At 50.2% G+C, this 16,914-nt stretch overlaps 1 protein-coding gene across 1 annotated transcript in view; it reads right to left on the bottom strand.

Annotated features, from left to right (window-relative positions):
- Positions 1-16,914, bottom strand: part of LOC144949094 (uncharacterized) — a 63,087-nt gene continuing 46,173 nt past the window's right edge. The window contains exons 15-26 of the mRNA XM_078878934.1: positions 15,934-16,128; positions 14,965-15,081; positions 13,463-13,644; positions 12,568-12,685; positions 11,371-11,517; positions 10,289-10,587; positions 9,234-9,362; positions 7,754-7,822; positions 6,324-6,517; positions 5,238-5,315; positions 4,094-4,278; positions 1-3,851 (exon numbers count right to left, since the gene is read on the bottom strand). Coding sequence (XP_078735060.1) covers positions 3,093-3,851; positions 4,094-4,278; positions 5,238-5,315; positions 6,324-6,517; positions 7,754-7,822; positions 9,234-9,362; positions 10,289-10,587; positions 11,371-11,517; positions 12,568-12,685; positions 13,463-13,644; positions 14,965-15,081; positions 15,934-16,128 — 2,472 coding nt within the window. The 3' untranslated portion in view covers positions 1-3,092. The remainder of the gene's footprint in view (positions 3,852-4,093; positions 4,279-5,237; positions 5,316-6,323; positions 6,518-7,753; positions 7,823-9,233; positions 9,363-10,288; positions 10,588-11,370; positions 11,518-12,567; positions 12,686-13,462; positions 13,645-14,964; positions 15,082-15,933; positions 16,129-16,914) is intronic.

The following is a 16,914-nucleotide window of genomic DNA, read 5'->3' as shown; positions in this document are numbered from 1 at the left end:
ATTCATTGCACTTTTTTGTGAATGTGTCAGAGCAGAACAGTGGGGAGCAAAATGATGTAGACAAAGTCTGGGATTCTTTTTGCGGTTACAAAACTCATAACGTATAACATGTTTAGGAATCAAATCGTTACAAGCAGCTGACGGTGACTGAGAGGTCAGTGACTGAGCCGTCCCTGCTGAGATCCCGGGTTTGAACCCAGGCAGGCAGCCGTGATTTAACTTTATTCTCAAGGTGCAGAGTAGGCTTCATGGTGTTAGCAAAGAACACACAATTACATTTGTGTTTTCACTTAATTTGTCTTATGGCAAGTCTGTCAAAAACGTTGGGTTTTACCGCCATGTGACAAACATCTGCAGCAGGGTATGTGGAAAGTGCTGCAACCTTAGCGTGGCTAAGGTCACTTCAAGAAATCTCAAACGTAGTTCTGCCATATCACCTTCAGCGGGCCACTCTCTCACACGGACTGATGGCGCTGCTGTGCGCGGGTTTCGAACAAATATATATTTCTTTTTAAATCGTCTTATGCCACGCCAGTAACGGCAGAGATAGAACCAAATTAGCAAAATGTTCGTTTTGTCATAAAATCCCATGGAGGAGTTTTCACCTTTGATATCGATCAAGAAAAAGTCCCAAGTTTCACTGCCATGACTTTGAACTCAGTAAATATTAACTTTCTCAAGGCTGGTGGCAATAAACTGGCTGGCACACAGATTGCTCAGGTTTCTGCACAGTGCATTGTTTGCCAAACAGTTTAACTACTTCACATGTGCACTGAATTCCGGTCAACTTAATTCAGTTGACCGGAATTCTATTAAATTAATTCCAGCTCAATAAAAAGGTAGCCCTTGTCAGATGAGAAAATGGCAATGAAAACTTTTGACATGATTAACAAATACAATTTTAAGGAAGGTATTAACTGGAGAAAGTATGCATGTCATCATCAAGAACGGTGACAGATCAGTAGAGATTCTAGATTTGAAGCTTTCGTGACTGCAAGGAATCATCTTCTTAGGTTTTTTCGGTAAAGTCACGTAGGTCAAAATTAATGAAAATAAAATAAAATACAAAAAACACGACGTTTCGGAGGCAACACAAGTCTCCGTCATCAGGTGGGACCGTCACAGCCAGATTAGCTGCATCAAGTGAGGCAACGATTCAAGATGTAATCCCTTAAAAGCGAGTTGAGGGGGGGAGGAGAGGGAGGGGGGAGCTCATCAGACTATGGTAGCCAATGAATGGAACGTATCGGGAGGGAGGGGGGGTGAGCGACGGCGTGGAAGCGAAACGTCGTGTTTTTTGTTTTTTATTTTATTTTATTTTCATTAATTTTGACCTACGTGACTTTACCGAAAAAACCTAAGAAAATCAGTAGAGCTGGGAAAATTAGTCGATTAAGCTGCATGATATACAAAACAAATTGTGATCATCTTTCGTGGCGAATTATTATGGCCCCGTTTAAAACAGTGCCCGGTCCGACATCCTCCTGCCTCCTTGAAGGCAGGAAACCCCTTACAAGCCACGCCCAGCGTGACGAGGCCGATGATGTCACCAAGCCCCGCCCATTGCATCCGATCCAGCGGCACACGTGGGAACAGAGGGGAGGGCTCAATTCTTTGCGATCATTTCCGCGTTATCCGATTCGAGTCGAGTAATCGAACCGGCAATAGGCTGAAATTATTGAAGCAATGGGATTACTTTGATGATCACACAGCCCAGCTCTACAAAATCAGCAGCGTCTTGATGTTTTGTCAGAGAAACACAATTCTTACAAACTTCAGCGAGCCAGCGGTAATCCGATATCCAGCTCGTGGTTTATCATCGCCGTGTGTTGTCCAGACGCTGCAATGCAAAATCACATTTTACACATTTGCACCAGTCGTGCTGAGCAGAACTAAAGTAGTTACAACATAACAATGCACTGTCCCAGCAACTCTCAACTCGATTAATTTTAATTTTTGTGCTCATAATTTGACTTAGGAAAACATATTTTTATTGCCTCGTTTTATACCATCTTATTTCTATCTCTTTTTTATGAAAAGGCAAGGATCCTCCCGGTGTGATTTCGTGTTGTACTGCATGTTGTTTGGCACGAAGTCTGACGTTTCACTTCCACTTCCTGGGAGCTTCTTCAGGCACAACCCAAAATAACACAACTGCAAAAGACCCACGCAAAAGAAAGGCTATTGACTAAAAATGACTTCAGAGCTGTTTCGAACCCATCACCTTCAATTGCCAAGCTTCTAGAACCGTCCGCAAAAGGTTAATTGAAATTGGAAGTTCTTCAATAATTTGTAAAATATTTTAAATAAAAAAAATACATAAATCCACTGCAAATTAGAGTCACCTCGCCTCGCTTATTATTTCTCCAACGTAAAAACTATAGGCATTAAACAGCAGCAGCATCAGAAAATAATCTATAGAATTAGATACCACAAACACGCTTACCAAGGCCACGTTCGGTAAAAATCACATTTGCATTTCAACACTCGGAAGGGTTTTAGATTTTTGTTTTGCATAAACTAAAAACATACAAAATAACGTCTAATATTGTGTCTACAAAACAGCAGACCCGCGATATGTAATTACAAACTTCCGCCAAAGCTGCACATTGCATCGTCAGTAAGAATCTTCACGATTATTGCCAGCTTTCTAAAGAAGTCACATTCACGTCACCGCATTCTCCGGATTATATATATAATAAAGACAAGATTTGTATAACTTGATTGACAACAAGGCACAAGTTTTGGGGTGCATCTTACTTTCCGGACAGCCTTACAATACGGAGAATACGGTAAAAGTCGCGCGCACCCACGCTCATACCACAATCTTTGCTCGGCCAGGCGATGGCCGCGTGGAAGTTGCACAGTTGCACGTTGCATTGCGAGTGCCACTCGTCTTCACGAATATTGCCTCCGGCGGCTGCATCAACACAGGTCTCCGAAGGCGGCGCGGCCACATTCACTCCATCCTCGCGGCAAGGGGGTCACGAGAGTCCATCGCACAGCGCATCGCTGCTTCCAGACGCCTCGGGAGGGGGGGGGGGTGTTTCCCGAGCGAGTGTGTCCGCGTCGAACTACGGCGCGGGCGTCTGTCACGCGCACCCGTACTCGTACCACACCGTCTGTTCGGCCGACGACGACAGCGGCGAATCGGCTTTGTCGTCCGCGCGGGAAACGTCGCCGTTCCCCGCCGCCTCCGTGCTCAGGCTCCCCTCTTGCGGCTTGTCGACTGCGCATTTGCCGCCGCCTTTGGGGGGGGGCGTCTTCGCGCGGTCGCTGTCTGGCGCCTCCGAAGACTTCGCCTCCGGCGGCGGCATGGCCGTCGGCGCGTAGAAGAAGGCCGACGAGTTGGAGCCGGTCCTGGACTGCTGCTGCTGCTGCTGCTGCTGCTGCTGCGGCGCCGCCAGAGACAGTGACAGCCGGTGCCTGTGAGCCGCGTTGGGACTACGGGGACGGTCCAGCGTCTGCGTCGCCCTGTTCCAGCCGCTGCCGTCGCCCGACACGGACCAGCGCACGCTCGCTCCCGCCGCCGACACTACCGCGGCTGCCGCGGTCCTCGGCTGAACCTTTCCGCGCGGGCCCGACGGGGGGCGGCCCAGGCTGCCGGTGGTGCCGGCGTGCGGCAAAGCGTTGCGGTGGGTGCTGGCAACGGAGTCGTCGGGCCTCCGCAGCGAGCCATGGTTGCCGGGAGAGCCGCCGGCAACTTCTGTGTCGGGGACGTCGGAGGAGGGATGGGATGGGTGGTGAAGGTGGTCGTCCGTTGGCGTTGATGTTGTCGCGGTGCCGCTCCTGTGCTGGGTGGGTTGGCGGAAACTGCCGGTCAGCGGTTGTCCGCGCGACGCAAATCTTTGCTAGAAGGCGAGAGATTGGACAAAACAAAGATGGAGAGAGGGAATTAGGCTGCTTGAGTGGAAAACCCTTGGCCTGTTTTCTAAGGGGTATTAGCCCTGACAGCAACACAACTCCACACTAAATAGTCGCTCACATTGGATCATCATCATGGGAGTTATCTTCGATAACTCCCCTGCCCAAGGAGGAGGATCTCCTCCCCCCTCCTCCACCACCACCACCTCCTTCCCCTCCTCCTCCTCACCCGGGGGATGTAGAGGGAGGCGCTCCGCTTCACGGGGTGACTCTGATCCGAGCTGCGGTCTGCGGGACGCTCCGCATCGGCGGTGGGGTTGGGGGGGGGCGGCGGACCACCACCACCCCCCCCCTTCCTCGGAGCCCCCCGATCGTCCTCACTCGCGCTCCACTTGCCGCTCGTCTGCGCGTCGTCTGAATTGTCGCGGAGAGTTGGCGACGTTTCCACAACGCATTCCACGAAGAATGACACGTTAACATACATGTCTGCACGTAATATAACATGTATAAAGGATAGGAGGGAGTGTGATGTGAGGATACGTGGGTGGGCAGCAGAAGTCAGTGCAGAAACATCCGTTGTTGTACTATACTTCTACGATCCCCGTCTTCACCAATGCGCATGTACAGCTTTTTTGGCAAGCAATTACTGGATGAGGGTGCTTCGATACTGTGGGTCATGGAGGTTACATAACCATGCTTGCCCACGGCGGGAGCATAAAAGTCGAGGTATCACAGAAGTACGGTACAACAATCTATTTCGCTGCACTGCCCTCTGCTCCCCAACACGTAATCTGGCAGCCCATCCAAGCACTATCCTGCCTCAACCCTGGCTTAGAATGCTTGGCGAGATCTGCCGCAGCTCCAATTAGCACGGTTGGCTACGTACTGTGCAAAATAAGCTCAACATACATACAGGACTGCGGAGACAATTGCTATAGAGGCACCTTCATTTATTCTACTCGACTCACTGAGCACATCACGTAACGCTGACCGTCAATCTCGACGGCGCTAGCTGACTGGACAGCGAGCTGGCCGCCTATCCAGCAGTGGCGACGTCGGGCGATGACGAGGATGGCAGCGAGGACGATTTCCACGGCGAGACGACCCCGATTCCCATGGCCAGCCCCGAGCCCAGATTCTCACCCCCTTTTATCCTTCCTGCGTGGCCCGGCTCCGCCCTGGCCACGCCCCCCTTTCTGGAACTCTCTGGCGGGTTCTCGGGGCTCCCAGGTGGATCCCCTCAATGACCCTTGACCCAGTTCCGCCCCTCTGCTGACGCTCCCGTGTATATTGTCTGCCCCTTACGTGCAGACTGTTTGTAATCCACAGTTGCCACTTGTGGTCGCCAGTCGGCGCTGCTACACTACACATACCTTTGCGAGTGAACGATCCTCCGACGTAGCTCCTGTTCTCCTGTTTCTGGATGCTGCCGGAATTATTGGCCTTCGTTACTGCAAAACATCAAAAACAGGGTGAATGCGCGGTCACACGACACAAGCTCCCCCTTCCCCTGGGCGTCGAAGAGGAGCCACACACCCTGGCTCGCCAGGAGAAGGCGGCGCAGCAAATGTGGGCTCCATCTGTCCCATCTGTACGGTGTCGTGTTGCCCTCCTCACTGCTGTAATATAGGTCGTGGAAGCGACTTCTGGAATCCGGTCTTTATTTGTCTTTCTTTACAACACTCCTTCACGCTGCTGACAGACAGCGGGAGAGGGATAGAGAGAGAGAGACGCACGCAGCCACGTGGCAGCCTGGACCCCCGCTCTCGCGTGGCCTCTCCCCTTCGTTCGTTCCAGTTCTGACCACGTGTTGTTCGTCTCCACCCCTATTTAATACCCGGGTCACGTGGTACCTTTCCACCAATCCTGGTTAGCCTCTATGGAATCTTCCAGACTCCATCGTAGGCTCCCGGGACCACGCCCCTGACTCGTCCCCCCATTGGCTGTGGCTAAAGCCAGCAGAACCAATCCTCTACTTACAGCTGTCACCTTCCCATTACGTCAGGGCCACGCCCCTAGGCTTTCCCCCATTGGCTATGGACCAGGACCGGCAGAGCCAATCATCGTGACGAGTTGTGATCCGTCAGCGACCCGGATATATCCTCACATTACACTGGTATGGAGTTTTTTTCCGAGTGGTCCGGTTTCCTCCCACAAGTAAACGCTCATGAATTGACCGATAACATCTTAACATACAGAGGACTGCAGAGCTTGGGCAATTATTGGTGGGGGCAGCGGTGACTCACGGCCTTGCCCGTGGTTCCTCGGGCCTCCGAGTCATTCTCTCGCTCTCTTCGAGAGAGCGGGCAAAGACAGTGCGGCGCACCACAAGTTGAAATGACGACTAATTTCACCAGTTTTCTCCAGGGTTAATCGCGCAAACAGCAACACACCGTCCTGTTACAAAGACAGACAGAGCTTTAACATGCAATTATGTGTAATAAAAATTGTTTACGAACCCATGGCACTGGAACCTGGGCTGGAGGAGTTCGACGCGGTTCCATGGCGCATTCCGTCCGCGTCCCTGGTGGTGGTCCCCTCTGCACCGTTGTCGCCCGACCTCTCCTTCTCTCTCTCCCTCTCCGCCTCCCTCTTGGGTTTGATGAGTTTTTTGACCGTGCTCGTGAGCCACCCGCCGGCTCCAACCCCTTTCCTGAGGACGAGAGTTTGTTTCGCACGTTACGTTTGGTTTTAAACCGGCTGAGAACTCGACGGACCTGGAGAAAACTTGATTTGGAGCTTTCGTGACTGCAGGAATGACTCTTTGGTTCTTTCGGTAAAGTCTCGTAGAAATAAAAGAAATTAAATAATAGCATACGACGTTTCGATTGCAACACAAGTAATCATCATCAGGTACGAATGAAAGAGAAAACAAACATAGTAAACTTGGAAATATAATGCAATACAACGCAGAGAGTCGGCTAACGTAACGGTCAACACCCTACCTGGTTGATTACGTTCTTCCAAAGATTTGAGAGAGAGACAAAACACAGACACGTAGACACATAGACAGACACATAAGCAGAAAGAGATAACAAAGAGACACACATAGAGAGACACTCACATCGGCACACAGAGAAACAACCGGGAGAAGCCACGTTTTGCGACAGTGACGTGGGGCATTAGTCTGCCGTTAGGGGGCGATGCTTTCTGTCTGCATGTAATACCAGCTGAGTAATTTGCGATGTAATTTTAGAATTTGGCTCAATTTGTACCCTGACACCTCCTCTTGGTGAATGATAGAGAGAGACCCTGTGAATGTGATAATTCATCACGATACAACGTTTGAGTTTAATTGGTTTATACTCTTTGGTTCTTTCGGTAAAGTCACGTAGGTAGAAATAAAATAAAACACGACGTTTCGATCGCAACACAAGCATCTTCTTCAGGTGGAACAACTACAGCAAGAAAACTGCCAAAGTAGGCGAGAGAGCTGCCGTGGCAAGAGGTTATATAGGTAAGAAAGGGGGTGGCAAGGGGGGAGATCAGAGGTCGCAAATGGATTTTGATTCCTTACCCGTACCCGGCCGCACCAGGGTCGAAAATGGGTACCCGTACCCGGCCGGGTACGGGTACCCGTTCCCTACCCGTACCCTACCCGAAATGAGTGACAAACGGTTACTCACCAGTGACTCGCGGCCTACCCGTACCTGTACCCGACCGCACCAGGGGTCGCAAACAGGTACCCGTACCCGGCCGGTTACGGGTAGCCGGGTATTGGGTAGGGTACGGGTATCGGGTACCCGGTTGCGACCTCTGGTCAGCACACGGGACTAGCAATCCAGAGGTCATCAATCTCCTGGTGCATCCACCTCGGTTGTCCACCCCGCAGTATAAAATCATCCCCACCCTCCACCCCCACCCCCCAAATCTGGCCCATCATTCTCACCTCCTGCCCGACTCGACGAACGTGTACTGGTCCATGACGGCCGTCTCGCAGCCCAGACGCCCGTCCACACTGCAGGAACATTTTTTGAAAAGTTTCGATCAGCGCGGTCGACCTGCCACGTCATACGGTCCCCAGAGGCACGGTCGTTACCGATGGATTTTAGAACGACTGAAAAGTGCTCGAAGCAGCACGGAGAGATGCGTTTACATGTATGTATGTTGCATGTTTGTTGTATGTATATATGTTGAACTTCTTTTGCAACCGCACGTAGCCAACCGTGCTCGAGAAGAAACGGATTACGGACGTAATTCAAACTGCTAGGAAAAGTTAAGGTGGGGCTTGGGCAGAACTCGTCGCTTGAAAGGATCGTGGACCTCCTGGTCAAGAACAGCGACGGAGTGGCAGCCAATGGATGGAACGTGGCGGAGAGATAAGTCCACCAAGCAGATGGAACAAATTCAATCGGCCAGCCTGCAGGCACTAAACTAATTATTGCATCGCAGGTTCGGGGGCGATATCGGTGGCTTAGGGAGGCCATTCATCAAAGCAGTGGATGTAACCACTGTCCGCGAGGCCTTTCGGGCCACCCCCGGCCTGCTCCTCCTCTACCCACGAGGTTCTCAAGCGAAGAGAACCGGGCGTGGGGATGGGGCGGAAACGACGCGGCTCTCGGCCTTCGCCAATCGTGCACGCGGCAAGACCACAAAACCATCCATCTCGGTGTGCCCCGGTGTGCCAGCAACACTTTATCATTTTTACTTTCAACACAAATGAGTTTATGCAGTCACACATTTTTTATTACTCAATAGCTACTAATTAGTAAGTTTTCATACGCCAATTTAAAAAAATCTGTTTATTGTAAAACATTTTTAAAATGTAATTCTCATTAGGTCCAATGGTGTAAACATGCATTTAGATTATGCGAATTATTTTGCTGCTATGAAAGTCCACACTATGAGGCAATTTGTGGAGCTATCATTTGTGGCCAGGTCGCTTCTGGAAACTAAACTAGTAGCTCAGTGGGCTTTACCTGGTAAGATGAAAAATGGTTTAGTTTTATTTGTCTATTTATTTTTAAGTATTTTTTTTATCTCCCCAAAACTCTGCACTCCTATCGTATTTTGTAATGTTTGTTGTTGTGTAACGTTCTGACCCGCCCCTACTGTACATCTGTAAAAACTGATTCCTCCAGCATCAATAATTAAGCCGATTCTGAGTCACCAACTCTTAACATTCACTCCAAACTCTCCGGCCTCGCTCGTGTTATGCTCTGCAGAAGGGCCGTTACCCGAAACGTTGCCCATTCTAAACTTTTCCTTTGCAGACCACAGTGTTATTGATGAATCTGTTGAATTTATTTTTTCTCCCACATTGTACCCACCAGTTCCGCAGAACAAAAAACAGACAACCGCTGGACAGAAAAGCTACAGAGAGCGAGCGAGCGAGCGAGAGCCGCCAGACCTAGGCGGGTCAATAATACCTGGGGAGGTTGTTGTCATTGACGATCGAGCTGCTATCGAGGTAGGACGTGTTGTCTCGACCCTTGTTGCGATGGTGATCGGGCGTCTGGGCGTCGAACTTGCAGTCCCAAGCGGAAACCTTCGCCAAGCTGCGACGGTGAACACAGGAGAAGGAGGTTCAATGTGAACTACGACGCGGAAGAGCAGCGGCAGAACGACAACAACATTGGCATCTACGTAGCGTCCGAATGAAACTGCGTCTCAAGACGATCTACATATTGAGCTTACAGACGACAAGTCCCTAGGCTCGACTTGAACAGGGGCAGGGGAAAAAATTTACACCAGTAACAAAATATGATCCTTGTTTTTTTACCATTTTATCTGGCAAAAAAACTGACACCTTTTTTTACAAGGAGTCATGTTTGCATTGACCACAATACCTGCAGTAGGAATGCCACAAAAAACACAACTCTGATAATGTATGCACTTTTGGTTTGCATTCCGACTGCAGGTATTGTGGTCAATGCAAACATGACTCCTTGTAAAAAAGGTGTCAGTTTTGTTGCCAGATAAAAGGGTAAAAAAAATTAACCCGTAAAAACAAAGTTTTTCACTATAAATCCTTTATATGGGTGGCATCGGTTTTATTTTATTATTCATTTCTGTTTTTCTTGAGTAAGAGTTTCATTTTATCACATTGGTATTTTAAATTAAATATGAATTTTTTTTTTCCTAAAAAGTGGAAAATTTAGGAAAAAAATTTTCACGAAAATAAATTGTCACGCACAACGAGTCTGTGTGCAAAATGTCAGCTCGATTGGATCACGGGAAGTGGGTTAAGAAACGACCGAAAGATTTGCACGGTCGTAAGCGCGCAAGCAAGCAAGTGAACTTAATATAAAGGATTTAAAAACAATTATCAGGGGCAGGGGAGTCAAGCACAGAAGCTGGAGGAGGGAGGTAGGCAGGCAGGTAGGCAGGGAGGCAGAGAGGGAGGGGAAGGAGGGAGGGAGGGAGACAGACAGGGAGGGAGGAGGAGTGAGGAGGTTGGAGCGAGGAGGGAGTCATCGGCCACCTCTGCTCCAGCCCGTGGCTGTGCTCCTCGAGTCGGAGGTACGCCGCCTGCAGCTGCTGCCGCGCGGCGAGCACCTCGCGGAACTCCTCCTCCATGCGCGCCTCCAGCCCGGCGAGCGCCCGCGACTCCGTCTCCGCGGCTTCGCACGCTCGCCGAGCCTCCTCGACGTCGCGCCGTGCCTCCGCCAGCGCCAACTCGGCGCGCTCGGCACGCAGCTCCAGCTGCGTCGAGCGCTGGCCCGAGCGCTGCAGCGCCGACGTCAGCATGGCCGCGCGCGACAACGCGGGACCGCTCTCCTCCTGGGAGAAAAGAAAGAAATGCGAAGGTGCGGCCTTGCAATCGCCACGTGCGCTTCACTGCTGGCGGAAGAGCTGGAGGGTATGTGATTTGCAGCGGCTGTGTTTCAAGATCGTTCGTGGTCTTGTCCCTGCCTGCCTCTCCTCGCTCGTTTGATGTTACAGCAGCAGCAGGAGCAGCAATTTGGGCCTCCTCACAAATCCCAGTCATCAACATTCATTCCCATGGGGGGGGGGGGGGGGGGGGGGGGTTGCTCCTTCTTGGCTGCTGCTCCCGCCGGCAATAATTCTATTCTCCCTTTGAACTTCGTGCGGTTTGAGACTCAGCCATTGTTCAAGCCAACACTTACGACCCATTTGTTTTCACACGCACAGAGCTCAAGTTGTTTTTGATGTTCCATGTTAAAGCGTCTGGACGCGCGTTTGCATTTCAACGCGAGATAAACGTAGCTTGCGTTGTACCTTCGACCCTTCCACGTCGGCCAGACGTGTGGATGGAAGAGGGGCGGGCGAGTGCCCACAACTTACGCCATCGCACACGCACCCTGCCGATTGACTACCTCTGATGTTACCCATTTATACTGCTGGGTGGACAGAGGATCTGGCATAGCCCATGGCTCATGATTATGAGTACGATTATAAGTCCAGCAAAGGACTGCAAAAGATTATTACCACCCGGAACCATCAGAGATAACGGCAGCGTGGCAAGACCATCATCCAGTAGTGGACAGACCACGGCCCACGCTAATGACGGCGATTATAACCCGCGTCGGACGGAAACGGCACCTGCAGCTTCATGTTCTCGGCCTCCAGGGTGACCGTCCGCTCGCGCAGGGTCGCGACCTCGGCCAGGAGGTCACCACTTGACCTCTCCGGGGTCGTGAAAGAACTGCCCATCGGCTGCTGGATCGATTCTTCGCGATTTCTCATCACCTGACGGGCAAAGACGCACGCGCCCACGAGCACACGCCACGTCACAAGGGGCTGCGCATGTTTCATCGTAGAGACTTGCAGCACGCGCTAATTGTCGTTTTTAGTGTTGTTGGATTTTACTGTATTTCTATTAGATTGTGTCTATACTTGTGAGCGTAGTTTTCTTTTTAAGTACAGCGCTCTGAGATGTTTCGATATGGAAGGCACTTTACACAACAAGATTATTCTAATTCTGTACAGTGTTAATGTATTAAGGATTTTCGTCTATTCAGTCTTGGTCTAGTGGACGACATCTTGCGGAATTTTTACGTTTGAGTTTTTTTAAGCTGGGATGGAGGGGAAATGCAAATATGCGATTAATACTAGTAGTAGTACTAATCGCATATCTGCATTTCCCATAAATATGCTAAATTCCTCTTGATATGCAAATTATTTTGTCAAGGCGCTCTTCCCCCTCCATCCCAGATTAAATAGACGCTCGACAGACCTGTTCTTCGCCTGAGGACGGCTGCTTGCATTGTGGCCGAAACGTCGTGAGAATTATTTTATTATGTTTTATTTTTATTATTTTATTACTTCCCTTCTACGTGACTTTACCGAAAGAACCAAGAAGATGAATCCCTGCAGTCACGAAAGCTTTGAATCGAAATTTAATAGAGCAGTGATTTAAAGAAGGAACATAAAATAACACGACCGCTCACGTGCCTCGGGCCTGTAATAATTCGATTCGATTAATCGTCAAAATTCAGGGTCGCTGTTCAATTCTGGAATGGATCCCGTTGGCCAGGGCAGCGTTCATCATTGCAAGGCCCGCGGGCCACTGGCGGTCCCTGGTGGCCTTTAGTGCGGCCCCTGACAATAGACAAATGTGTAAACACCTCCCTTGCAGGCGGTGTGGCAGCCCTCACACCGCTGATGTCTTCTCGGCAAAAGTGCCCCCCCCCCCTCTGAAAATTAGTGACGAACACCGATCTAGGGTAACGGCACCGATAGCACAATCGCGGAGGAATGCGTCTGCGTCTCGCCACGAGCCTGAGTCGCTGGACTCACGTTCTGCAGCTCCTCCTGCAGGAGGGTGTTGAGAACCATCGACTCCTCGAGCTGCGTCTCTAGGATGGAAATCTGCTCCGCCTTGCCTTCCAGAGCCTTCCTGCATGTCTCGTGCGAGCTGCAAGCGCGGGGTAAATCGTCGTCATCCATACGCAATCGGCACCTTGCGGACGTGATTTGCCGCCGGTCTAGTTTGAGTAACGTCGTTTCGACCGCTCGACAATTTTGTTCGCAGCAAAGAGAACGTTAGGACCCAAGGGCAACGCCGTTCGCAAGGGTTATCCGCTGCGACCATATTGATACGTTTCAAGCCACACCAACAGAGGATGTGACACGGTGTTGGAGATGACGCGGAAGGCGAGGAGGGGGGCAGAGGTGTGTGCGCCTCGCTGGTAAAGTGGAAATGCCAAGTCAAATCCTTTTTATAGCCGTGTTTTTTTGTCTCCAAATTTTGGGCAAATCCTTTGTTCAAATTGGCCAGTATTTTATAATGGGTAAATTCAATAAACAGCAACCCAACTTTATACAAACGATAAGCTCATATTGGATCATCTTTACGAGTGCTCTAACGTGCCCCCTGCATTTGTAACAAACGGACAGGGATCATGCGTTATCGCTTTCCAACTTTACTTGGAAAGCGTTCATAACTCATTATCATTCTGCTTCTGCTGCTTGTGCCAGGACACTGCGGTGAGCGTGCCACTTTGGACAGCTTGCGTAGGCATCCAGTGGGCAGCCGGTGCACCGGGGAGATCACAGCCTGGATGCGGCGCAGGCACCAGGCTACGAAAGGCAGTAGGGGGAATACGACACGATGCGTAATGGGGGATGGTATTTACTCCGTCGTAAAAGGGGCGATGCCAACCACACCGCGACCACCGCCCTGGACACTCACGTGGGGTGACCGCCGCCGCCGCTGCCTGGCGAGGGCGAGTGGTGGAGAGAGTTGCCCAGGCGGCCGTCGACGCGACCGGGCTCCAGGGAGCCGACCATCGTCGTCGAGTTCTCCATCTCCTGCCGCAGCTCGCCCAGCTCCTCCCTCACGCGGCCGGCCCTCGTCCGCTCCTGCGACAGCTCCTGCGGAGCGGAGGCGACGGCGGCAGCGGTGGTGGTGGTGGTTACGAAGCGCAAAGCAAGGTGAAGTCTGAATCGCAGTGCGACGACTCGGATGCCAAACCCATTCTCACAGCTCGCACACAGTCACTTAGAAAATTGGTGAGCGACACCATCAAACCTAAATTTAGTTGCGCCATTCGAATCGTGGGACGCTGCTGTGGTGAATCACGAATGCATTGGACTCATGCAATCCAGAGGTCATCGCTTTGAGTCTATGTCCCGGTACAGCAGTTGTAACAAGTATAACCCGTAAAAACAAAGTTTTTCACTATAAATCCTTTATATGCGTGGCGGCTAGAGTCCTCTCGTCCTCTGGCTTGAGATGGCTGCCACCTATGGGTCAGATGATTGCATGGCAGCATTAAGCAATTGGTACTTAAATATAATATTTTTGTCCTAAAAAGTGTCAAATTTTGGAAAAAATAATTCACGAACATTAATTGTCACGCACAACGAGTCTGTGTGGAAAATGTCAGCTCGATTGGATCACGGGAAGTGGGTTAAAAAACGACCGAAAGATTTGCACGGTCCTAAGCAAGCAAGCAAGTGAACTTAATATAAAGAATTTAAAAATGGTGCAGGTTTCTTAAGTCCCGACGCCGCCGTCCACCCAGCAGTATAAATTGTACACCGCAGTTATTTGATCGTCAGGTCCCGTGTGGTGGGGCAAAGTGTGGGCCCTCCACCTATTCCACTGGCCAGCATGGAAGACTAAGGCTAAATTCCTGCTATTGTGCTCTAATGATGATCTTTACATCTATGGCCCACGGTTAGAGGTGGGTTTTCTCCAGGTATTTCTGGTTTTGTTGCAATTCAGGACGCCGTGATGGCGAGATGTTATCTCCCTTTCCCGGTATGCAGAAGGTCGTGGGTTCAATTCTGACCCTAATGCCCGTATATTTGGAGTTTGCACGTTCTCCACGTGGTCGCGTGGATTTTTCTCCGGATCCTCCGCTGTTTTTCCCCCTCCACATTTAGCAACACGCGTCTAAGATTATTTGGCTGCCGTAAACGTCCGCGCGATAATCCACTTTCGCCGAGCTGTAATTCGTGGCCAGGTCGCTTCTGAATAAAAAGGAGCTGTCCATAGCTCCGTGGGCCTTACCTGCTAGTAAAAGTAAAAAAAAGTAAAAAAAAGTTTGGTTTTAGTTTAACTGGCGAATGGATCGATCGACAAAGGGCCGTGCGCCGTGAAGGTGAACTGGACAGCGGTGTAGGGTGCGGCGTGGTTGGATCCCACGTGACGTCCGTGTGGGTGCCACCACCCCCCCCCCCTCTCACCTCCTGTAGCATGGCCAGGGACAGCTTGTCGGACAGCGCTCGCTGCAGGAGCCTCGCATTCTCGCTCTCCACTTCGTCGAGCCGCCGCAGGTCCACCTTCGCTCGGTCTTCCCTCGCCTCCTCGGCAAAAATTAGGGGAGATGCGTCGGATGCGCCCGCAGGAGGGGGGTGGTAAGCATGCAGTGTGTCATTGCGATAACAATAATAATTCCACACAATTATACATACTCTTTGGGTCTTTCGGTAAAGTCACGTAGGTATAAAATCAAATAAACCACGACGTTTCGGGTGCTTGTGTTGCGCCTGAAACGTCGTGATTTATTTTATGCAGTCACGAAAGCTTCAAATCAATTATACATGTTGCAATTTAGGATTGCAATTCAACAAAAACATGTTTTGGTGTCTAGTTCGTTGAGTATCATTCAAATTGTTGCTTGTTAGCCGATTCCATCAACCCGAGCAGCAGATGGGTGTTTGGTTTCGATCAAAATGGGAAAATGTTGACCCACTCGCACCAGAGTTGCTGTAACGCCTTCCGTTACGATCACAGGTAGGAGGTACGGTACAAACTTTCCACATAGTTGCCAAAAAGTTGAGATCCTAAATCTCAAGTTTTTTGTTTTGTTCACGTGGTAGCAGCTATGGTGGCGATGTCTTCATCCAACAGTTGAATGACCACAGCTGGTGGTGATGATGATAAAAACTCTCCGCATCATTTCAGGCATTAAATACCCGATAAAGATTCCAAAAAACTTCTTCGCACAAAGTGAAGCGCGACAATTTTTCACACTGGGAGGGCGGTGGGTGTTGAGAAATTCCACCCAGTGACCTTGGACCCCCGACGCCGGCACACAATGGCAGCCTCTTGCGAACGATGGCGATGGGGACTTGAAAACAAACCTCGCATCGCCCGCCATGAACTCGCGCAGCCGAGGGCCAAGACGGCGAGAGAACGGCGAAGGAGCTCACCTGAAGGAGGCCGAAGCTGCGCTGCAGCTCCTCGTTCTCTTGCCGCAAGCGCTCGCTCAGCGTCTCCACCTCCTGCAGCCTCAGCCTCAGCTGCTGCTGCTGCTGCTGCTGCTCATGCTGGCTCCTCACCAGCTGTGTAGCCCCCTGCTGCTGCTGCTGCTGCGCTCTGCGGATCTCTGTCGTAAACTCCAGCTTCTGCGGAGGGGGTGACATTTCGTTGTGAAAGTACACTGGGCTGCAGAGTGGCAGTGCATTTGCTGTATACAACGGGCCCCTGGCAGTACGTAAAATAATGTTGTATACATTTTTTTATTTATGAACTCACAATATTTTGCATAAAGATTGTTTATCCTTTCAACTGGGTGAGCAAGCATATTCTACTCCTGCATCGTATACAATTGACGCAGCAACACTCATGAACTCATTACAAAAAAAAAAAGGATGTTAGCAAGTCTGGACAATAGTTAAAAATGACTAATTTATTATTGAAACTGGATGATGAACAGAAAAAACCCTGACGCGACACATTATGAAGTAATTTCATGAATATTATTCACATTTCCATGAACGCTACGATGACGATGACGACAATGACAAAGACGAGATTACTACGATGACGACAATAACAATGATGCCGATGACGTCAATGATGATGATGACGTCGATGACGATGACAAATAAAAGATGACTACGATGACGACAATGACGCCAGTGACGTCAATGATGATGACGATGACGACAAAGACGAGATGACTACAATGACGACAATAACAATGACGCGAGTGACATCAATGATGATGACGATGATGACGATGACAAATAAAAGATGACTACAATGACGACAATAACAATGGCGCCAGTGACATCAATGATGATGACGTTGATGATGATGACAAAGACGAGATTGACTACAATGACCACAATAACAACGATGCTGATGACGTCAATGATGATGACGTTGATGACGACGACGACAAAGAC

This window comes from Lampetra fluviatilis, chromosome 52 (genome assembly GCF_964198595.1).
Source record: "Lampetra fluviatilis chromosome 52, kcLamFluv1.1, whole genome shotgun sequence".
Lineage (NCBI taxonomy): Eukaryota > Metazoa > Chordata > Hyperoartia > Petromyzontiformes > Petromyzontidae > Lampetra > Lampetra fluviatilis.
Note: the sequence above shows the minus strand (reverse complement) of the source record. Positions and strands in the feature narration are given on the sequence as shown.